This window comes from Gadus morhua, chromosome 13, assembly GCF_902167405.1.
Source record: "Gadus morhua chromosome 13, gadMor3.0, whole genome shotgun sequence".
Taxonomy (NCBI): Eukaryota; Metazoa; Chordata; class Actinopteri; order Gadiformes; family Gadidae; genus Gadus; species Gadus morhua.
The window spans coordinates 22,991,168-23,016,088 of record NC_044060.1 but is presented as its reverse complement, the minus strand read 5'-3'; the positions used below and the strand labels follow the sequence as shown (position 1 = coordinate 23,016,088).

The following is a 24,921-nucleotide window of genomic DNA, read 5'->3' as shown; positions in this document are numbered from 1 at the left end:
CCGCTTTTCGTTTGTCTTGTTCTGCTTCGCTTGTGATCCCGCTTGTGTTCCTGCGTGTGCGTCAAGTACTTCTGGCGTCAAGCGCGCCTTCACGTGGACGGTTGGGGAACTACGGGTTAAAAATGCGATTAATTGCAAGTAATTTATTTTAATCGAGTAATCTCTTATCGACAATTAATCGATAATCGATTAATTGTTTGCATCCCTAGTTGACGTCCATGGTGTTGACGTCCATGGTTGTGTGACGTCCATGATGTTGACGTTCATGGTTGTGCACAGCACTCGGATCATGACTGCCCTCTGCAGGGATCTGAGGTGGCAACGTTTCCCAGAAGGTATTTTGGGGATTTAAAGTTGTGTGATATGGTGCAAAACAGCAACTTGTCAAAGGTTTCATATGATCACATTAATGAGTACTCTGGGTTTGAAATAGCTTACAATTCATAACCCATTGATCCTCTAGTGCAGTGGTCATCAACCTTTTTAAGCCCAAGATCTCTGACCTCGACCTGTGTGAAAGGCAAGATCTATTGAAGACTTTAGAAAAAACAGACAGCACAGAATGTATTTCCAATTGAAGGCCTTTTATTGAGTCTAATTGTATGAATTACATGTAATTCTTTGCTCAGCTTTTTTTTTAATGCATTCAAAACTAACTGAAAACAAAAAATAAGGCCATGTGCCCTATTTTCCATTTATATTATTGTACAACTGTGCAACAACACACACACACAACACAGCAAACACAACACAACAAAGAGGAAAAAATCTACAAACTTGCAGTGGACAGATATTGAAGTGTAATTAGCTGTTTTGCTTACCCAATAACCACATGGAAGTTAACAAATGTATGATTCACATTTTAGAAAGTGGAACTGTAATGTGTATTAATAAAATTCTCAGTGCAATTAAGTAAGCGCCATGTCCCATCGAAAGCAGTATCATCTCACTTGCAGTCATGTAGCTCAAATTAGTGTGATGGCTGTGACTGAATACTGTCAGTGAGTGCCTTGAAGTCTGGCTCATAGCTACAGACAGCCAGCCTGAGACAGTCAGTGAGGTGCCGGTCGGTAAGGCGTTTCCTGTACTTTGATTTGATTATTTTCATTTGTGAAAACGCCATTTCACAAAGATAAGTAGATCCAAAGTAGGCACTCACTATTAGTGCACATGCAGTGAGGAGAGGATACTTCTCTTTGCTGACCAGTCCCCAAAAGTCACTGTCCCTTGATCTGTTTTTCAGCACTGTGTCATTTTGCAAATCAACCATCTCCATGTCAACTCCACTTGGCAAAGCAAATACCTGCTGGAGTCTGTCTGCTACCTGTTCTATATCAACGGGCAGAAATGGGTTTGAGAGGAATGCAACAATATCTTCCATGACGTCTAACTCAACAAATAGCCGATTTAACTCAGTTGTCACTTTGTCCAGCTGGGCATAGTACTGCTCAGTGTTTAATTGCGTGTGACATTTTCTCCAAGTTGGGGAAGTGGGTCAGCCTCTTGTTCTTTAGGTGTGTGGTCCAAACACCCAGCTTGGCCTTGAACTCATTCACTGCGCTACTCATGTGGGGCAGGTGTCTGTCTTTTCCCTGCAGCTCGTTGTTGAGTGTTAAGTTTTGCCGTTAGGTCTGTCAAAAAAACCAGATCCAGTAGCCACGCATCATCGGACAGTTCCTCGTGCTCCTCGTTTTTTGTTGACAAAAAGTCTTTTATCTCAGGCAGCAAGTCAACAAATCGCTGCAACACTTTGCCGCGTCTCAACCAACGGACTTCAGCGTGGAGAAGCAGGTCTCCGTATGCGGCATCGAGCTCATCCAATAACGCCTTGAATAAGCGGTATTGAAGTGCTTTTGCTCCAATCGAGTTTATCAGTTTGACCACCAGTGTCATGCCATGGGAAAAGTCAAAGACTTTCCCAACCAAGGCCTGTTGATGGATAACAGTGATAATCCATGAATGCAGGAAATTTGGGGTCATTACGGCACAGCGCTATGAAACCTGCCCGCACACCTCGCATTGCCGGGGGCCCCATCAGTAGTAATGGCAACTAGTTTATAAATGGGGATGCCGTTTTCGTCAATAATATATAGTTTTTGAACTCCTGGTAAATGGCCTCCAGAGAGTGAGAGAGATGTGCTTGCAAAACGTATTATGAAAATGTATCATATAGGGATGCAAATTATTGAGTAATTCATTAATCGATAGTTGTTTCATCTTATCGATCGTATGATCGATTAATTGATAAGCGGCAATTCTTCTGAGAAGCTGAATTTCCTTCTGAATGTGGACACATTTAGGTGGTAATTCAAGGAAGTCGTTTAGTTGTTGTACTTTAAAATACTTCCACATATTGTGCATTTGGCGTCTTTGTCGTCATTAACCAACTTAAAGTGGCTCCATACTGCACTCCGTTTTGCCCTCTTCATCGTGTCAGTGTCCCGCTTTTCGTTTGTCTTGTCCTGCCGTGTTCCAATACCCGTACTGTCCGTACTTACTAGCCAAAATTTGAGTACGCAGTACTCCAATTCAGATCCGGCGAAAAGAAGTATACTTCAAGGACACTCCCCGTACTCAACGGCAGCCTTCTTAGCTACGTAGCAGAAGAGGCGGAGCCAGGCTGAGCCAAAGTCGGCGCATTTTCCACATAGCCTGCATTAATAGTCATTTTGTAGTTTTTATAGTTTTTATAGCTTTTTATAGCTGCTAGGCGTAAAGAGTTCACCGTTCAAAGCGGGATGTTTATTGCGGGGGAGTAGCCACGGCGGCAGTCGTGATCGTAATTTCCGGTTAGTGCACCACGGAGTACTCGATTTGGAACAGCACTCACATCTGAAAAATTAACGTAGTAGCCAGTGCGGATAGTATACTTCCTTTAAGTATACTCATGGAAGTACGGGTATTGGAACACGGCCCTGCTTTGCTTGTGTTCCCGCTTGTGTTCCCGCGTGTGCGTCAAGTACGTCTGGCGTCAAGTGCGCCCTCACGTGGACGGTTGGGGAATTACGGGTTAAAATGCGATTAATTGCAAGTAATTTATTTGAATCGAGTAATCTCTTATCGACAATTAATCGATAATCGATTAATTGTTTGCATCCCTAGTATCATACATAATATATGATATTGTGTATTTTTTTTATTTTTTTTATAATTATTTTCGGGATCTACATGGAAAGCCTCAAAGATCGACCGGTCGATCGCGATCGACGGGTTGACGACCAATGCTCTAGTGGTTCTCAACCTTTTTACTAAGAAGGGAGTAAATACTATATGATATTCCGGCGTCCCCCTGTACAATGACTCAAGGCATCTGTCATAACTAAAGTGTTTTCATTACAACAAAGTGCTAGTTTAAAAAAATCTGTTTGATTATGAATTCTAAACAAACAATGTTTAGTAAAAATAAAAGTTCTTATTTGTAGTACAATTCCATTGCTAAATTATAGATTTTTTAACAAAATATGACACGATGAATGGGCATTTTCAATACATTTCTACTATCCAGAGTTTACATTGAACAGTTAATTAGCTCAGTTTCCAAAGCTCTTCTTTCAGATTGAGGACTAATGCTTTTTACCAGGCTACCCGCATGTTGTCCTCAAGGTTCATCTAGTGCTGTGTTTAGTCTTCAGGGCTCTCTTGCTATCTGTCCAAGCATGTCAGTGATCCCTGAGAAGGCGAGTTTTCCATAGTTTGTGTTTTTTCATGCTGCGGCTGGATAATGTTGTATTTACAACCTTCATTGCTTTGTTCTTATTGGTTTAACTCAACATACCTGGCAGTAGCGGAGTTGAGCGGGCCATTTCTGATCCACCAATGACTTTGCCAGATCAGGGGTCTCATAAAACTGTGTGTGGGATCGTTACTAAAAGTGTACGTACGCCCAAAAGCCAAGTTTTTTTTGCGTGCGCCAAAAAATATTCAGACTTATAAAACCCTGCGTACGCACACCTCCAAGCAATCTTTGCTTTATAAATCACAGAGTGCCTACAAGTGTGCGCAGCTGTATCAGCTTCACGTTCCGCCCTGTATACGCCCCTTTTTAACCATAAATGGTCAATGCAAATGACCTCATGAATGCGATCTGCATATAAAACCGACTCAGATGCAAGTGTTATGTCTTGTCGGAATTCGGAAACCATGGCAGAAGGACTGAGGAAAGCAAAAAAGTGAAATTTCACGGAGGTTGAAGTGCAGACACTTGTGGGTGAGGTGAAGGCCCGGAAAGTAGTTTTGTTCGGTGGTCACGGGATTGGGATCACTAACAACGAAAAGCAGAGTGAGTGGCAACATGTTGCTGCAGCAGTGAACCCTGTCAGTGGCATGGAGCGCACAGTCCCAGAATTAAAAAAGAAGTGATCTGACAAAGGTACATAATTTTTCTGTACCAATAAATAGTTATGGTCCCTGAAGACCCTCTCCCTCAGAATTCTGCCATTTGCATGGTCCTCCAGCAGTGCCATGGTGCAGCATTACGCAAGGGGCTCACCGCTGTATTTATAGGGTTACTGTAATAAGACTGACCGAGAACACCTTGGATAATCAGTTTGTAATCACCCACGTAAAATGTTCTTGAACATAACCCCTTTTTAATGCCTGATTTGTCATGAAAAGCATCAAGAGGAACGGACAATAATATAACGATTGTGATGAGGAGTATGCGGCTTGGTTTTCCACACTTGGGATTGAGTTGACACATGATTATGTGTTTACAGTGTCACATAAAAATATTATGTTATTGACAGATGCTTTATTCCATGCAGTCGCGTCGTCAGTGGACGGTATGCATACTGTGGGCCCTATTTTAACGGTCTGAAACGCAAGTGGGAAGCGCAAAGCGCAAGTAGCTTTGTGGGCGGTTCTACGGCGCTATCGCTATTTTACAGGCGGATAAATGACGCTTGCGCCGCGGCGCAAGTGTCAAAAGGGTTGGTCTGAAGCAGCCTAATTACCCGTAGGTGTGGTTTGGGCGTAACGTGCAACAAACCAATGAGAGTGCCAGCTCCCATCCCCTTTAAGAGCCATGAGCGCATTTGAATCGGACGAGTTGATATTTTGACAGCGCGTCTGCAGTCTCCGATGAGACAGATGCACATGAATTTGCAAATGGCTTAGTTTATTGCCAAATAATATGGCCTAATTCACACATGGAATAAGGGGTTTTCTTCCACAACTTCAGAAATACTGAGTCCTCAAATAAATTTCGGCAAAGAAAACGTATGATAGGCTATAACATATGATATGCGTTAACTGTGGTTCTATTTAATGATATACGCAATACATTATAAACATTGTTTCTTATCAGTATTGTATGCTATCCTAATATGCATGTGTCCCCGCGGTAATAGACATTGCCATTGATTGTATTATGCGTTACGTGTTTAGTTTGCCCAAGTGAAGCAGTTCAAGTACCTCGGGGTCTTGTTCGCAAGTGAGGGAACTATGGAGCGTGAGATTGGCCGGAGAATCGGAGCAGCGGGGGCGGTATTGCGTTCGCTTTACCGCACCGTTGTTACGAAAAGAGAGCTGAGCCGCAAGGCAAAGCTCTCGATCTACCGGTCTATCTTCGTTCCTATCCTCACCTATGGTGATGAGGGTTGGGTGATGACCGAAAGGACGAGATCGCGGGTACAGGCGGCCGAGATGAGTTTTCTCAGAAGGGTGGCTGGCGTCTCCCTTAGGGATAGGGTGAGAAGCTCAGCCATCCGTGAGGAACTCGGATTAGAGCCGCTGCTCCTTTACTTAGAAAGGAGTCAGCTGAGGTGGTTCGGGCATCTGGTAACGATGCCCACTGGGCGCCTTCCTTGGGAGGTGTTTCAGGCACGTCCAGTGGGGAGGAGACCTTGGGGAAGACCCAGGACTAGGTGGAGAGATTATATCTCAACACTGGCTTGGGAACGCCTCGGGATCCCCCCGTCAGAGCTGGTCAATGTGGCCCGGGAAAGGGAAGTCTGGGGCCCCCTGCTTGAGCTGCTCCCCTGCGACCCCGACCCCCGATAAGCGGACGAAGATGAGATGATGATGAGTGTTTAGTTTGCGTGTGTTTAAACAGAGCACACACGCGCGCCCGCATTCATTAATTCTTTTTAACACTCACTCGCGGTAAAACAATGTTTTTCACGATCAAATGCCTACTCATCAATCCTAAAAGTTATGGGCATGTAGGCCTACACGATGTCTGTGTCAAGAAAATATGTGTTTGCTCTACGGTGTTTGCAGATGCATTGATTAAAAAGTAGCCTACAACTTATTACCGCTGCATCAGCTGTTCTTTCCCAAATAATTTACCAAGAATGTGCGGCTAGGTAGATGAGAGAAGCAAAGTGTATGCGCGAGGTGCACAAGCAATCCGTATGCATCGCATGCGCATGTATGCTTGCGCCCTTAAAATAGCATCTGAACAACGCGCCACTGACTTTAAACCAGGTATTTCCTGGTCAGTAGCGCAATGGTATTCAGAGACGGCAAAATACCGTTTGCGCCAGAACACGCCTCCTCCTTCCGCCGAACCGCCCCTTGGGGCGCATGATCAATCCCTAATTTACCGGCGAGTGGCGCTGGTGGGAAAAGAACGCTCTGCGCCAGTTGTAAACTAGCAACGACACATGCGCCAGTGACCAAGTCACTTGCGCCGGATGCAAGATAGGGCCCTGTGACTTAAATATAGAGAATTTTGTTTTTGAATTTTCATTTCGATTCTAAGGAGATGTTTCTGGAGTTATAACTGAGAAATAACGCAGTTGACTTAAATTATTCTGATTACATAGATTTAATGCATGATACGGTTTGAAATTACACTTATGAAGGGCGATGATAAAACATAATCGTTCTTCTGACGCTACGTTTCTTCAGTCTGACTTCAGTTCACCACCACACCGTCTGTGTCACCAATTCTCAATTTCCTCCAAACCATGCGTACGCAAACTACGCATGGGTCAGAGTTTGTTAGTTAAGTTAGTTTTTTATCGGTCACAACCTTGGCGTGGAAAAGTCATGTACGCCACTTTCAGCCCCGTTTTTGTGCTTACGCAACGGTTATAAATGAGACCCCAGGCCTCCTGTCCAAAGGGAAACTCCTCCCTCAAGCCAAACAGACGCGTCAGCATCCGTCGCTGGATAACCCTCTTACCTCTGTGCAGAAGTGGTTGTCGGCGACCATCTCCTCGCAGAGCACAGGGAATGATCTGCAGTTTGTTGACTAAGTTCAACATTTTAACAGTATCAGAAACTTCATGAAGACCGGCTTCCATGTCCTTTGTAGCAAGCTCGTCTCTGTGCAGATAACAGGGTCAAAATCACATGGCAGAGACAGCTTTTCTTTTGTTGAACGACTGAGTCTGTTCATGTTCAGTGCAGATAGTCCAGTTTATTCAATTTAACTCGCCATTCAGTGCTTCCAAAAGCTATTTTACTGTGGTTAGCTAAAAAAATCACACAAAAATTACAAAAAATCATTGTGTATCTAATTTCCCCATTCGTAGCGGACATTGGCCAGTAGCCATGACATTTTGGACACGCCTGTTGATTTTGATGTCATTGTAACGAAGGGCAGGGCATTCTACTCTTACTTCTTCAGACATCCATGACATGAAATGTCATTTGAAACTATATTTTTTCCAATTGCACAGATTTCTCTTCACCAAATAATACTCTCACTATTAGTTGCAGAAGGCATAATCAATGTTTCCCCAATCGTATGATTCTGTGTTCAGCTATTCTGAGCCACAGTGCATGATATTTTAGCAGTTTCTTATCCGCAGCTGTAGTCGTGTTCACATCAGCTCCTGAACTTCTTATTGTCAATACTTCATTTGTACTTTAATTATTAACACAGCCAATCCACAACTGCCCATAAAATATTGTAAGTAGCTTGTTAATCCTGGTTCTTCTTTCAGTCCCTTAGGGTTCCGGGCTTCCCAGCAGCAGTGGACGGTGGCTGGAGTGACTTAAGTCTTCTGCGGCAGAGAGCTTCCCAGCTCCATGGTGACCAAGGTGCACCAGCAGCAGGGCAGCCTGCGGTTGCGGCGAGGCCTGGCCAGGGACAAAGACCCTGTGCAGGGCATGGGAATGGAGGCCACCTGCTGGCTGACCCCTGGCACACTGCGGAGGCTGATTGAGCTCCCCTCACCTCCGCTCTCTCGACACCAGCTGAAAAGACTGGAGGAACACAGGTGACCCCATAGGCTTGTTGGTCCACTTTTCCTGATGCTAGTGTTGCTACTTTTGAGTGTGGATACACGTGTCCAGTCGCCACTATGGGCCTCGTGAAACGAGGCTGGAAGAATATCACACAAGGCATGTCTCAAGGTTTAACATTTTTTAAATGTGTAGGCAACAGATAATTTAAAGGAGCATTTCACCGGTGGAGGCATGAATATGTATTGAAATTGGGTCCGATATGTGGTCGAATAATAAAATAAAATTCTAATTTGGTGCCGTCTTGACCGAGAAAAGGCAGAAAGTGACTTTTTGGCGCTTGTGGATTGAAGACAAGAACTCCCACCATGCACCACGATGCACAGCTTCGCTGGCCACTCACGCTGATCTAGATCTCCGCCTATCGGACACCTCGCTGTTCCATCTACCAAGCTGATACCGCAAGACTGCTTGAAAATCATTTCACACAACATTTCTAGTGAAGAGTATTAGTTGGTGAACTGATGAAGAGAAAGTTCTCTCACGGACACGTCGGACAGCGAAATATTTGATTTAATCTTAAGGCATGATCATGGGAAAAGTACTGGCAGCAAAGTAACCAAGGATACATTCAGCGAGATAATAGGTGAACAAGATTCTTATAGGCAAATGTTTTCATTGTGGGTAGGGAGTGGGAGTGACCTAAGGCCAAGTAAATTTTGTAATACAATGGGTGGATATTGGACATGTCTGCAGGTTTGTAAGACATGGCTGTAAACAGTTTACACAACAAAGAAGTGAGTCGATTGGCCTGGTCTCGATACCAGACTGACTGGCTCCAGTGGACACTCAAATACGAATTAACTTAACCTCTCTCAGTCGAAAGAGAGGAGGGATTTGTTTTAAGTTACAGGGAGAATATATACAGTTCCTTCTAATGTAATAATTATATAAACAAGGTTAATATAATTTGTATGTGATTGTATATTTATAGTTATGATTGATATTTCCACGACAGAACTCAGTGAATTAGTCCTCGTTTCTATTTCTTTCGAAATGGTGAACTTTTGCATGGTGCCATCTTCTATTTCAGATCCAGTACCTTCCGCCATTGTACTTCAGTTTCATCAACAGCCTCTGTTAGCTTGGCTTCAGACACTGTGGATGTTAGTTTCTGCTGGTGAAGTCCCACCCACTGGCACTGCTCTAACAGGTCTGTAGCGTCAGTGGGTCCCACCCCCTATAGAGGGGTGGGACTAGTGCTTGTATTCTTACGAGAATCCTCCCCTCTTACACTTCCTATTTACTTCTACGCAAGTAGAAGTCATATTGCGTCATCTTAAACAGGAAGTGTTGGAGATTGATAATCTCCCCAGAAAATAAGGGAATGATGCACGACCATTCAAAAATATGAGATACAAAGCTTACAACGATACAAAGCTTAATGGAAATGGGTGAAGTGTCCCTTTTAAAGAGCTGTAAAATCCGAACATAACAAAGATAAAGGTCTGGTACAGATTAGAATACCCTTATCATATAATATTGGTTATGTCTATGAACAATTTTCCAAGTACTTCTTTCATCCTCCCCCCAGAATGTTTTCATGGTGATATCAGATTAGTGTAAACCAGAGGTGGATCCGCTGAAACTGTCAAAAAAAGTAGGATTTCTTGAGGTGACTATCTGATGGGTACATTCACCTAAGCAAACTAGATAAATAAGCACTGTGCGGTGGCTAGATGCGTTGCTTGACTTTAAACATACCAGGCTGGGAAAAGGAAGCTCAGATGGGAGGGCTCTTCACAGTCTGGCTACTTGAGCTGGCAAAGGGGGTCTGCAGGACTGGCATCCTGGTGGACTCCCACCAGATGGTTTCCCAGTAAGCTTTAGAGAGCTACCAGGCACCATCTAGGGTCACCACGTACATTGACCTTAACACTAGAGTAACCCCTCAGCTCCAGAAGAACCTGAAGCTTCACGTCTAATGATTGTTGCATCAACCTTTAAATTCAGCTGGGAAACGCTGCCATAACAGATCAATGTGTCCGATGGCTCCAAATTAGAAAAAACAAAAGAGCTCCAGTTCTTGATGGAAAACGCTAGCGTAAACTAACCACTATTATTCATAATATGCTTAAGGACTGGTTAAGGAGTTGGCATGGTATCCGGAGGGTGGCCAGTTTGAATCCCAAGCCTCCACGGATGAGGTGCCCTTGAGCAAGGCACCTGAAACCCCCACCTGCTCCCCGGTTGCTGCACCGCGGCAGCCCACTGCTCCGGGAGTGCCGATGTGCCCCCATGTGTGTGCCCCCATGTGTGTGCCCCATGTGTATGGACCTCTGTATGTGTATGTATTCACCGGCTCCCCAGATGGGTCAAAAGCAGAGAAGAATTTCCCCCTAAAAAGGGATAAATAAAGGATAATTTAGGATAGCTTAACTAGCTTAACTGAACTTAATATATACTTGGACAGTGATTGTTTTCATGTAAATGTAAGAGTTTTGCATCAGCGGTTTCAGTCGAGCTCTGGGATTAGTGAGCCAATTTAAACATTAGGAATGTTAGCTTGCCTTGGAGGCAACAGGTGTAGCAGCTTAACCTGCAGCTTCATTGTTTGGTACAATTTCTGTTCCTTGTTTACTTTTCTTTACAATTTTTCCGATCTGTAATTCAGATTTAGGGTTAGGATATGGTCAACACATATGTTGGATGTAGATAAACCTTCCTGACCATTAGCCCCACTCACCAGTTAGTTTGTGACAGCTGTATTTAAATTCAGGGGTGAACACTTATTCAGAGTCATCTGCTTGTAATGATGCTCACCATTGCACTGTTCTCTGGCATTTTGAAGCAAGCTACGTATTTCAGATTTCTGGTCTAACAAAAGCTTTGACCGAAAATCATCTTGACGCACGCATGACTTACAGCATAGAAACGATGCTCAATCCATCAAAAATTGGTTCAGTCTACATGTATCTGGCCCTTCTTCAACATTCAGAGCACAAGAAGACAAATATGCTTGAGGTAAAATTTACAAATGGGGTTGTCATCATTGTCCTCTTCTCCCTGGTTTGGATAGAAGTACTGCCACACCACCATTTCAGTCAAATAATTCATTTTTATTTACTCAAGTATATATTGTTTATTTTTTACACTGAATGTTGGCCCATGAATGAATGTACAGCTGACTGGTTCATGTGATTGTGTAATGAACCAGTGGCCCGGCTGTTTGTCCCTGCAGATACAGCAGTGCTGGCCGCTCCCTTCTGGAGCCCATGATGCAGCACTACTGGGAGTGGCTGGTGGGACGAGTCCCGGCCTGGATCGCTCCTAACCTCATCACGGTGGTGGGGTTGGCTACCAATGTCTTCACCACCTTGGTACTGGTGTATTACTGTCCCACTGCTACAGAACAGGTAGGTCATCAGACTCTAGTATGATTTGTTATTATAAATAAAGACGTTTAAGAACTAAATAACATCAACAGACAACAGCACGGTAGTCTGGCAAGAGTAAGACCGATGGCTCATTTGAAACTGTGGTCCTTGTGTAGGAAAGCATATTAAAATGTATTCCATTAGCAACCACATCGGTACATAACTATTCACAAACGGCACATAAATATTTCTCAAATTAACATTTTGACAAATGACAAATGTCAACAATAAGTCAATATATTTTTGGACCAATAAAACATGTGTTTAATCGTCCCCTGTGTTTGGGCTACTATTTGGTCTAATTTGTCATCAAATTAAAAGGGATTCTTATTTGTAAACCTGTAGTTTGTGATTGAGACTACTGACTTTATTATCTGCAGAGTAGTTTTGCAGTGGTTCTGCAAATTAGCCTATTCTACTGTTGTCGATCTTTTGAGCACATTGCATTCCCGCTTTCTTTTACTTTCATTCTTGTAATTCACACAAAAACATTGCTAATTGTTTAAATTCTTGTAAAATCTATGCGGAAATACTGTTGCAAGCACAGCAGACTAGGGCCCGACTGATATTGATTTTTGAGTGCCGATGCCGATTATTTTCGGAGAAATATTACGATTACGATTTAATCGGCCGATTAAAAAAAAAAAAAAAAAAAAAAAGCATATAAAACGTAGTTTTTGATACCTTAAATATACTTGACGAATATGTGAATTGAATGCAGAACCTTTGAGTGTTTTAGAATACATTTACAGTCAAAAATGAGTGCAATTTAAAATAAATAACTAACTCCCAATGTGCTGCGCTCGTGAGCAGTGACTAACACGTGCGTGCTGAGCAGTATGGTCTAACCGTTAGAGTCTACAGTATAACAAATTAACATGGCCTGGGACCTAAAGAAAAACAGGCACAACATGCTCAAACAACGCGCCTTGTGTACATTGGTGAGGTGAGCGCGCAGCTGCCTGAGCGAGCGTGCTTTCATGTTGTATGGTAAAATTCAATCTACTCTTTTTTACTCCAGCTAAAGTTGTTAGTTAGCAAGGCGAGTAGGAGTGCAATCTGCCGGATACTAAGCGCAATAATTAAAAAAAAAAAAAATCTGTTGTAATCGGCGTCTTTTTGGCCGATGCCGATTATTTTCAAAAAGGCTATAATCGGCCGATTAAATCGGCAGGCCGATGAATCGGTTGGGCCCTACAGCAGACATTATACAGGACTTGAATGTCTTTAGACTCGAGATTAAACTCGACGATATCACCCGTCGTGTTAAAGATCTATCTCGCGAGATTTGTGAGCTATCCAAACTTCTATTTGTGGCCTGTAGGGGCAGTAATGCGCCCTTTGCTACGTCTAGCCTGCCAGAACCTAACGAAGGAGAAGGAGAAGGAGAAGAAGAGGAGGAGAAGGAGGGGAAGCAGGGGAAGCAGCCATAGGCAGCCAGAATGACGTCGGAAAATACCCGTATTACCGTCGAAGATGCCCCCGCCACTTTTAAATCATTTGTTTGGCAACATTTTGGGTACCCGGCGGAAATGATGAATGGCATTAGAGTGACTGATAAGACACGGACAATACCAAGTTTTCAGTGACATACTTGGTCAGACTCTGTTTGCACTATTTGCACTCTGTATTGATGGAGTAGAACTTTGATTTGGTTTCGCAGATAATATTGCACTTGAAAAAAATAGAATTATTTAATTAAATTTATTTTACTCCAACTTTTATAAATGTTAGTTTTAATTTCAATTTCATGCATGTAAAGAGTTATAATAAAACATTTCAAAATGCTTGTGCAACTCGGTTAAATGAAAGTCTGTTGGTCCATATATTCATATATTTTGTCATTGTAGTTTTCTTAAAATCTCGTCTCGTCTCGTTCTCGTGAACCGAATATCGTGTCTCGTCTCGTCTCGTGAGCTGAGTGTATCGTCACACCCCTACTTTAGACTATATGCAATATTTAAGTTTGTAGAATTCTCCACTTTCTCCCTCCTTCTTTTCAAGGCTCCTTTGTGGGCGTATCTCTTGTGTGCTGTGGGCCTCTTTGTCTACCAATCACTGGATGCTATTGATGGGAAGCAGGCAAGACGTACCAACAGCAGCTCACCTCTAGGGGAGCTGTTTGACCATGGGTGTGACTCTCTCTCCACAGGTATGTAACAGAGAAATGCTTCAGTTGAAGACTCTTATTGGTTGGCCTCTCTAGGCACCAGACCATGTCACCGTTTTTCTCCCCCCTCTGTCCAGTCTTTGTAGTGCTGGGTACCAGTATAGCAGTCCAACTGGGCACCAACCCAGACTGGATGTTCTTCTGCTGCTTCGCCGGCATGTTCATGTTCTACTGCGCCCACTGGCAGACCTACGTGTCCGGCACCCTGCGCTTCGGCATGTACGTTCTGTGACCTCTTACGGGGATCTGGTTTCAGAAGAGGACATTTAATGGGATGTGTGTGTGGGTGTGGGGGTGTGTGTGTGTTTACTTGAAAAACATTTGTAATAATCTTCATTTTTTTCTCCTCCCACTTAGCATCGATGTGACTGAAGTACAAATCTTTATTATAATCATGTATTTGCTGGCGGCCATCGGAGGATCTTCTTTATGGCAATCACTGGTAAATGATCTCAGTTTCCCATACTTTCACTTTAAGAACATAGGTTGCTGTGGGTCATAAATGATCAGCTTTGAATATTACTATGTATTACATATATTGCTATGCGTCATAAAGGATGAGGGATTTACAGGAGACGAGCAGCCCTTTGTGGTAGAATAAAAAGAATGAATATTTTTATTTAGGTGATAATGACTCAAGAATGAAGAAATAACCAGCTTGATTTTGCCCTGATAATAAATGAATACGTTATCTTGTCATAACATAGTTTGCTACGTTGAGATCGGTTATTTAGGATAACAAATTAACAAACGTAATTGTTTTCTCACTGATGAGAAAATCTTAATTGCAGGTCACACAGGAGAGGGGAATTGTCTGGTTACATTTTGTGTAGAAAACATTATTTAGGCTATGTCCTTTGTTTGTTACTTTGCCAAGTGATTTGTCTGGTTGCTGTAAACAAGCCAAATGGAGGGGTTTCTCTCAGCCGTGACTCGAGGAAAGAGGTCTGAGGAGATGCTTATTAAACGAGATGAGGATAATGTTGTCTCTGCCACGCTGCACATACAACCCTTTCTTGATGACACTAAAATACATCCATTTGTGCCTTTCTCCACCCCACAGATTCCAGTTGTAAATGTCCAAGTGAAAATGGTTCCTGCAATCTGCACTTTTATAGGGGCTATTTTCTCCTGTACCAATTACTTCAGAGTAATCTTTACTGGAGGTGTGGGCAAAAATGGATCCACAATAGCTGTACGTCTGTCTGTGTATTTGTGTTTGTGCAAATTGTACCTAATGGCTTGTTGAAAAATTGGAAGAAGAATCACACGTTATTTTATTCCCTCTTTACCTCACATCTCTGTATTGTGACAGAATACAATGTTTTTAATGGCCATCAGTACCTTAAAAGCACCTTGCACATTTTTATTACCGTGTTTCTGCATATGTTTAGCACACTTGTATAAGGCATAGTCAAGGCATTGAATATGGAGATAAAGCATTCACATATGATAAATGCATACGCCTGCTTTTATATTGAAATATGCTGGTATTATGGCTGTACCCTGGTTAATTGTGAGCTTAAACTAACATGTTTCTATTTTCCCAGGGAACCAGTGTTCTGTCTCCTGTGTTGCATATCGGCTCCGTTATAATGCTGGCTATGATGATATACAAGAAATCAGCGGTCCAGCTCTTCGAGAGACACCCATGCCTTTATATTTTGGCCTTTGGCTTTGTAGCAGCCAAAATCACCAATAAATTAGTTGTAAGTTGACCTCTTCCTGCCATGCCAAGGTTCTATGTGACTCTTCATTGTATTAATGGGTCATTCTGTTCCTAGGTCGCCCATATGACAAAAAGTGAGATGCACCTCCATGATTTAGCATTCCTCGGACCAGGGCTGCTGTTCCTAGATCAGTATTTCAACAGTTTTATCGACGAGTACCTGGTGCTGTGGATTGCATTGGTAAGTAGACTAACTACCCAGCCATTCAAAACGCATATTCTTAGTAGAACATAAATGAATGATCCCTCTGAATGGCCACTGTAACATACATTTAAAGATAATGGTTTCATTATGTTGGTTCAGATTTAGGTCTCTATTGTTAATCATAATTGACAGAAAAGTGTTTAGAGCGATTGAGAAAGCAACTAAAAGCACCTAACCCCATAACCCTGAAGGAAAGTATTTGCTATGTTGGAGATGAAGTGTATAGGATGAGTCCTCTCTTGTTGCTATATCGATTATTGGGAATAGGGTTATTTTCTGTTCATTCTGTAGCAGCGACCTGTCAGGATAATGGCCCACAGGTTTTCCTGTGGGCTTGTCATAAATTGAACCAGTAAGTGATATTATTTTAGACTGTATTCAATGAGGGATTCGTAAACAATTTTTTCAAACCCTCACTTGTTGACTTTAAACCCCTTCAAAAATGTTTTGATGGAGCAAAATGATAATTCTGGGTTATGATGATCCATACAGCGAACGATGAAACTTTCATCCCTGCTAATGGGATGAAACTGTAGCAATATAAAACCTATAATTCTTATATCAAAGCTGGTCTAAAGGCCTGATTCTACCGGACGAGTTACCAGAGGATTCCACCGGACGCGTTACGGCAGCGTTAAGGCTGCGGCACGGAACGGCTGCGACTCTGCCCTGCTTGCATTTCCACCGGGCGCGTTACGGCAGCGCAACGTGCGTTGCGTGCCAGCCGTATTCACGAGATCACGCGATAATCCTAAACCTAATGTACTCAACTTCCACTCCCAAAACGACTGCAATTAAATGCCACGCTTTGTCCTTCCAGCCATTGCCCTTATAAAAAGGATGATTTGGTACATAAATGACGTTGTGATAGGCTACATGAGCTGAGTATTGTGTTTTATTTTGAAAATTGACCGGATGCTCTATGGCTTTTACTTTTTCACTTCCTGCCCTGCTCGATCTGCTCTGTTGAAATTGACGCGGTTCAGCAACGGCTTGCGGCAAAAATAGAAATGTTACGGAATGATAGCGCTGCGGCACGGCGAGCCGCTCCTGGGACGCTGCTGAGACGTTCCGCAGCTGCGGAACGGGTCTCATTGATTAGAGTGGAACCTATCTGCTGCGGTGACCGCGGCCAAGACGTGCCGCTGCCGTAACACGTCCGGTGGAATCAGGCCTTTACGGCAGCGTTACGGCTGCGGCACGTCTTGGCCGGCACGTCTTTTTACGGAGGTATTAAGGGTAGTTCCGGGGGCAACGTTTGGGGCGACGGACGAATTTCATCAAGATCCGGAGGTATGGATCTGCCTTTACACGTCCGGTGGAATCCCCGCGTAAGGCATAATGTACATAAGATTCACAGTAATTAAAAACATTGAGCAAGTTAACAATTCCCTCAAAACAACGTTCCCTAAACAATGTTAAACCGTGTTAGAATTCAAATGAACACCTTCCTTGGGAGGTGTTTCAGGCACGTCCAGTGGGGAGGTGACCTCGGGGAAGACCCAGGACTAGGTGGAGAGATTATATCTCAACACTGGCCTGGGAACGCCTCGGGATCCCCCCGTCAGAGCTGGTCAATGTGGCCCGGGAAAGGGAAGTCTGGGGCCCCCTGCTTGAGCTGCTCCCCCCGCGACCCGACCCCGGATAAGCGGACGAAAATGAGATGAGATGAGATGAGATTATATTTGTCTTAACCTATTGATAGAATCATCTCTAATGCCTCATTTCCCCATACGTATGTTTTTTTCGTATCCGTGCTTCCGTAAATTTACGGAAGGAGTCGCTAGTGTTTTACGTACGGACATGAATTTATTTAGGGACAAAAGATGGGGGAGCGTATGATAATGGCCGTTTTTAGGAGACCGGTACTTTGGAACATGAGGATCGACATATACAGAGATAAAAACAAAACCAACCAGGCTTGGAAAGAGATCGGTGAGTAGTTTGGCCTGCCATGTACTTACGTGTTTTGTGAAAAAGATAAAAACTTTCATACGGTATCTCCGTAAAACGACGGCGAAAGTTAAATTCTTTGAACCAATTGTTATGACCACATGGCTCAAGCATGGCATAACAAATTGGGAGACACGCAGTGGCAAGTTTTTGGTACATTTATTTAACAATAAAAAGGCCCTAACAAGGAAATTAATTATCAGTGTAGATGGCAGCTTAACTATGTGTAATGCGTTATGGACTGGTGTAATAAGAATGTACAACAAAACCAAAATAAAGACGATGAGGTTTGGCAGCAGCTTCAGTCACCCAGCAGCGAGAGACGGACAGGCTGGATGTCTTCCTCCTTTTATAGGCCAACCAGGCCAATCAGGTCAATCAGTTGCACCTGCTGCAGAAAGGGAAGAGCCAAATGGCCCAAGTAGTGAAGCAGCGCCTCCCCCATACAACACATATACGACCCTGGGTCGTAACACCCTCCCCCTTAAAACAGAGGCCCAACATACGTATGTGGCCTCTGTAAACAAGGCTGCGGCAACAAAGAAATTAAACAATATTAATGTCAAAGGGAGGAAAGGCAAAATGTTAAATGGGATCGGTCAGGGAAAACGGGAACTGGTTCACTTGAACCCTTCTGGCGCCCGCGACAGCGCATCGGCTATTACGTTGTCCACGCCACGAATGTTTTTGACGCTCAAGTTATAGGGCTGTAAAAAGAGTGTCCACCTCATTAACCGCTGGCTTTGACTCTGCAGAGAGTTGAGGAAGGTTAGAGGGTTATGGTCTGAATGAATCTGACCTACGGACCTACACACTGACCAAAACGGTTTCATAGACCTATGCGTAATGAAGACATACAGACTGGACCCACAATGACATACAGACCCACTATGACATACAGACTGGACCCACTATGACATACAGACCCACTATGACATACAGACTGGACCCACTATGACATACAGACTGGACCCACTATGACATACAGACTGGACCCACTATGATGTACAGACCCACCATGACATACAGACTGGACCCACTATGACATACAGACTGGACCCACTATGACATACAGACTGGACCCACCATGATATACAGACCCACCATGACATACAGACTGGACCCACTATGACATACAGACTGGACCCACTATGACATACAGACTGGACCCACTATGATATACAGACCCACCATGACATACAGACTGGACCCACTATGACATACAGACTGGACCCACTAGGACATACAGACTGGACCCACTATGACATACAGACCCACTATGACATACAGACTGGACCCACTATGACATACAGACTGGACCCTATCACCCAAGCTGTCCCTAGACCTTGCATCAACAGCTACGTCAGCATCAGGTCTTGCCTGGCGCAACCTCTCTAGCTCAAGACGCACCTCCCTTTCCTTCTGGCATTCTCGGGCCTGAAACTCCATCTGCATGCAGTGTTTCCCCCAGTAAATGTCTTAGTCAAGGTGGTCAAGGAGCGGGGGGGGGGGGGGGGGGGGGGGGGGGTCTCCCTGGTTAAATTCAATTAAAAAAGCTTGATGTCACGACCATTGTTGTGAACACCGATGCATTATTGATCTTTATTTTTACACCTGATGGAAGTATGTTTTCTTTCCCTACGAGAGTTTTCTACTTTGTTAATGCATAATAATTAAAAAAAAAATATATATATATATATTTTTTTTTTTTTTTGATTTTTTTTATTTATTTTATATACATTGGTAGTCAAGGCGGAGCCCTATTGTTGATAAGGCGGTCGCCTTAACAACACAGTGCTGGGGGAAACACTGGCATGGCTAACAGTTCTTTTTGCTCTGCAAAGGATAGACCCATACCCACTGAGACAAATCCAGCCCCTGCCCCTTTACTGAGTGAACCACCTGGGCTAGATGTTTCGTCATCTTCTAACACGCCCTGGTCAATTAACCCCATATGTACTGCAGCAAACACCTCCTTTTTGTTAGACCGACCCTGCATAACATCGGGGGTAAGGCTATAATGTGTGACGACCCGCCACAATTCTTCAACTTTCAATCTTTCAAGCAACTCGACTGATGGACTGGCCACAAACTCCTTAAAAAGATCCGTCCTACTGTAAGCCAATCAACGGTCCACAAATGCTTAATCAGTAGTACCAATAACCTGTTATCAGCTATAATGCCTCGACTCAGAACGGTGAGCAGCGTGACATATCACCAAAAGCACAAGAGGGATAATTACCAGAGCTGCCCCGTATCTAACTGGAAGTAGAAGTCCCTATCTAGCTACCAACTAGTCTTCGGTGTGCCCTCATGCAATTTGGTTGCTAACAACCCCAGCGCGTTCGACACACCGAAAAACAAACAAAACAAAACAAAACAAAAACAAAAAAAACAGCGATAAACGCTCTACTCCTACACGGGGGTTCACTTAGCTCATAACTAACCCCCTGGCTTAAATTACATTTAAGGTGCAAACAATCCCATACTACTCACCGACCAGCCGAGGATCATAACCGGCAACCAGGTCACCAGAAAGGAAGGAAAACTGCCACTAATCCCTCTCACAAGCTCTCCTATTATAGCTCTCATATTCAAACAAACAAAAGATCAAAACTACCAATTAACCAAATATGCAACCAAGCAAAACGAACAAATAACCCAACTACTCAAACACTGCGAGTCTCCCAACAATAATACTCTCACACTAACTATCCAGGCCTTGGAAAGATATGAAAAAAACCTTAGCAAAACCTATCCCGGACGAGCCCCCAATTTGTTATGACCACATGGCTCGAGCATGGCATAACAAATTGGGAGACACGCAGTGGCAAGTTTTTGGTACATTTATTTAACAATAAAAAGGCCCTAACAAGGAAATTAAGTATCAGTGTAGATGGCAGCTTAACTATGTGTAATGCGTTATGGACTGGTGTAATGAGAATGTACAACAAAACCAAAATAAAGACGATGAGGTTTGGCAGCAGCTTCAGTCACCCAGCAGCGAGAGACCGACAGGCTGGATGTCTTCCTCCTTTTATAGGCCAACCAGGCTAATCAGGTCAATCAGTTGCACCTGCTGCAGAAAGGGAAGAGCCAAATGGCCCAAGTAGTGAAGCAGCGCCTCCCCCATACAACACATATACGACCCTGGGTCGTAACAGTATATTACGGACATACCGGACAGAAACTTTACGGAGGGGAGGAGTCTCGGAGGAAAAACTGACATTACGGAGAATCACATAGGAATGAATGGACTTTCGGTCGGAGACGGTTGGATCGCATACGAGAATGTAGGCCTACGTATGAGGAAACGAGGCGTTAGTTACAAATAAAGATGATTTTACAGCATGTAGCCCCCTCTAGTGGCTGCTTGTGGGAGTTCACCACGTTGCTATGGAAGTGCTTAAAACCAGGAAATGAAACGATAGTTATGTTATTATAACTCTAGTTCTATGATTGTAGGCGTAGCCGTCTAGGCTTCGCCTTATGGGCTTGTCCCGTGCGCGCGCTTGTGCGCGGTGAAAATTCAAACTATGCACCTATCAGCGTGGGCACCGCCCACATTTCTCACGGTATCGTGTATATAGCGCGGTGTATACCGTCGCTCATCCTCCACGCTTTTCTTTCAGCATTTGGAGGGTACAGCAGGTGGGAAACTAGACGGCTACGCCTACAATCATAGAACTAGAGTTATAATAACATAACTATCGTTCTATTTCATGTAGGCTACGCCGTCTAGGCTTCGCCTTATGGGCTAAGGTGAAGCTGCGAGCGGAGCCCGATCAATGTACTCCTGCTGGACCCCAGTCAAAACGACACCAGAACAAGTCACCAGAACACATTAAGACTCAAAAAAGCCAAGGAAGTGTAAAACACAACAGCTTAATAAAAAACGCATTCCTCCTAGATCAAGCAAGGCAATGATCAAGGGAGAAAAAAGTGAGTCTGTAAAGACTCCGGCTCTAATCCGTGCTTCATGGAACCCATGAAAAGGAAAAGAAAAACCAGAGCAACACGGTTTCCATTAGGTCCGCTACTACCGGGGGCGGAGCCACAGAATCCGGCTCTCCAATAAGGGGACTCTCGGCCGTTTTTAGAAGGAAAAGGGTTAGGGTTAGGGTTAGAGGGTTAGGCGGGAGTGCCACACTGGCAAACAAAGCCACCTGACAATTGGCGAGCCAATAGAAAAACCTCCCTAGCCTGTTTTTCATTTGAAAAAAGGTGGGAGAGTGAGACTGGTAATCAAGTCCAACTCGCCAGCTGGCGAGAGGAAATCCAACCACGCCGCTTTAAAGAACATGTCTATATTCTTAAGCCGTAAAAGGTGTCCCGGACTCTAGCACAGAGTTGCCGAGTGAGCCCCTGGACATGTCTAACATGTAAAAACGGACAAAGGGGCCGGGGGAAGACCAAGACGCAGCCGCGCAGATGTCTTCCACCGAAACGCCCTTGAGTAGAGCCGTTGAAGCGGCCACGCTCCATGTGGAGTGAGCTTTAACGCCCAACGGTGGCGCCAAGCCCTGCCGAGAGTAGGCTAAGCAAACACCCTCACATACCCAGCGAGAAAACCGCTGCTTAGAGAGAGCGCGGCCCCTGCTAGCGTCGCTATAACACACAAACAACTGTTTGTGTGGCCTAACGTCCGTTAGGCCGACAATCTGGAGGCGGTCGGGGGGCAGCGGCTTTTCGTTAGGGCGCCATTCGGCGCCCGGACAGAGAAGCGCTGCCAGTGGAGGCTCCAGGCGAGGGATCCCCCTCGCTTACCGGAGCCTTCAGGATAGAAGGGTCCCCACCTGCAGCAGTAAACAAGTGCTGCACAGGCGGGAACAAGGGGCCCTGGGTAACCCGCCGGGAAGCAGATGGGGTGCGAAAGCACTCGCCCTGCATATCGTCAGATATGGGGGCGACACAAAGGCACACAAAGCACGCCAAGTGCCCGTCACCCGGTGCCAGGGAGGCGGGACAGGAGGCGCATAGGAGTCCTGAAAATGACCTAGCTCCAGGAGCGCTCTCATGTGGCCCTGAAAAGGGGCCGTTTGTCCGCGGCCTCGCCCGAGCCGCTGCCACCGGCTTGGGAGATCCGTGTTGAAGTTCTTCATCTTCTTCTTAATAGTAGTTCTCAATTTCTCGCTGATAAGCACAAGTGCTGAAAGAAAAGGGAGGATGAGCGACGGTATACACCGCGCTATATACACGATACCGTGGGAAATGTGGGCGGTGCCCACGCTGATAGGTGCATAGTTTGAATTTTCAGCGCACGCACGGGACAAGCCCATAAGGCGAAGCCTAGACGGCGTAGCCTACATGAAATAGAACCTGTCCGTATGATCCGCCAGTACTCACTAGCTGTGTTCGAAATCATTCCCTATCACGGATTTAGTGCACTATATAGGGTGCTCGCCATTTTGTAGTGGTGTTCGAATTCTCAGTGGTTAATTGCATGAACTATATAGTGCACTTAAAATACCCAAAATTAGAGTGTACATACGATGTACCCTACATGTTTCTCCCGTATACCACAATGCAATGCGGTTGTGTTTTTCCGGAGAAGACGAAAACTAATACATTTATTCGTTTTTTGAACGGCTTTCGTTCAGAAATGTCAACAATTTATTTGGGATTTAACATAGAAAATTTAACATCCACAATTAATTAAAAAAACTAACATTCAACATCAGCTTTCCTCGTGAGTGCCCGGTTTGTTTACATAATGTGGGCGCATCTGTCACACAAATACCCGGAGCATTTACTGACGCAAATGACGTTGAGAAATGTTCAGCGTAGTGTCCGAATTCTCGTTTCTTCGTTCCCTATATTGGACACTATATCATGAACACTGTATAGGGAATATACAGAGTGAGTGTATAGGGAACGATTTCGAACACAGAATGTCTGAATGCGCTTATTTGCATAAAGTTATCTGAAGTTAAACCTTTGCCCCGCCCCTTCAACGCAATGCTATCCCCCGCCCGTATGCAAGTCTTCCCACAAGCCCTTGCCTCACCCGATACGAGTATTTCCTAATAGAGCTCGTAAGTCGCCATTGCTCATGGGACCTATGTGACCGAATAAAATGAATGGGAGTCAAGGAAGGTGCTCTCCTTGAAAGGAGGTGGTAAAGTGCACCAAAGACACAGCCATGTTCCGACTGCGGGATCTGTTTGCGAGTGGTAGTGACGTATATCATATGCGTCGAGAGCAGCGGGATTTGTAGTCCACAAAGCGCCCCACACAAAAACTAACCTTATCAAACTCCTACCCTCTAAATTATAGGTTTCTTTGCATGAAAAATTATCATTTAAATCCACAAACAACATGTGTAATCCGGGGCATATAAAGACTGGGATCAGAAAATAATTACTTTCTCTCCATTGACTCCCATTCATTTTTTTCGGTCTCATAGGTCCCATGAGCAATGGCGACTTATGGCGCGTTTCCACTGCAGGGTGCGGATCGGATCGCAAAGGTGCGGATCGGGTCGCGTTTCCACCGCCAAAAGTGGGCGTGACCCGGACTTAGCCGTACCCGTTTTGGCCTCGTTTTCAGGACTCCTCCGTTGGGGTACTGAAAACGAGACGAGACGCCTGAAAGGGTCCCGGGAAATTCTAGCTACACACCCCCTCCGTTGATTGGTCGACAGAATCATCACTTCCGGGTGACGCGGGGATAAAAACAAACAAACAGTAGCCTCGAGGTATTATTCTTTACAATTAACATGTTGCGTAAAACGCTTGCTCGGGCAAACAAGGAGGTGGAGACGTTCGTCTGCATTCTTGGGGAGGAAGATGTTTACGATGTTTACGTAGCTGCCGCGGCGATCGACATCCGGCCTACCACAAAGGGTACTGTCGGCAGTGGAAACGCGACCTCGGAACTGAGCTGGGCTATACCGCCCCCTCCCCACCGCACCTTTGCGATCCGATCCGTTCCGCACCCTGCAGTGGAAACGCGGCATTACGAGCTCTATGCGGGCTGCATTTCCTGTGGGGCGGGCCCGTTAGTATGAGAAGGGTCCAGCTGCAGGCTTGGGCGTTTCCGTCATGACACAAGGACGCCCTTTAGGCGTTCCTGGTAGCATTTCATCAACCAATCACGAGGTGTTTCGAAAGGCATACTGGGTTTCGCTAGGCATACTGCGAAGCACAGTCGCAAGGCATACTATGCTTTCCTTCCTTAATGGCAATTTTACCTCTCATTAGATTTAGCAGTCATGGAGCCCCGACTTTGCTAGCGTTGGTTCTATGCTACCCGTACTAACTACTAGATCTTATTTTGAAACTTCTGTTTG

The 24,921-nt window shown here is 44.6% G+C and overlaps 1 protein-coding gene across 1 annotated transcript in view; it reads left to right on the top strand.

Annotated features, from left to right (window-relative positions):
• cept1b (choline/ethanolamine phosphotransferase 1b) overlaps positions 1-24,921 on the top strand; it is a 32,456-nt gene that overhangs the window by 4,448 nt on the left and 3,087 nt on the right. Inside the window, exons 2-9 of the mRNA XM_030374949.1 lie at positions 7,896-8,171; positions 11,378-11,552; positions 13,578-13,725; positions 13,821-13,962; positions 14,101-14,185; positions 14,807-14,938; positions 15,294-15,452; positions 15,528-15,653. Of these exons, the coding sequence (XP_030230809.1) occupies positions 7,981-8,171; positions 11,378-11,552; positions 13,578-13,725; positions 13,821-13,962; positions 14,101-14,185; positions 14,807-14,938; positions 15,294-15,452; positions 15,528-15,653 (1,158 nt within the window). The 5' untranslated portion in view covers positions 7,896-7,980. The remainder of the gene's footprint in view (positions 1-7,895; positions 8,172-11,377; positions 11,553-13,577; positions 13,726-13,820; positions 13,963-14,100; positions 14,186-14,806; positions 14,939-15,293; positions 15,453-15,527; positions 15,654-24,921) is intronic.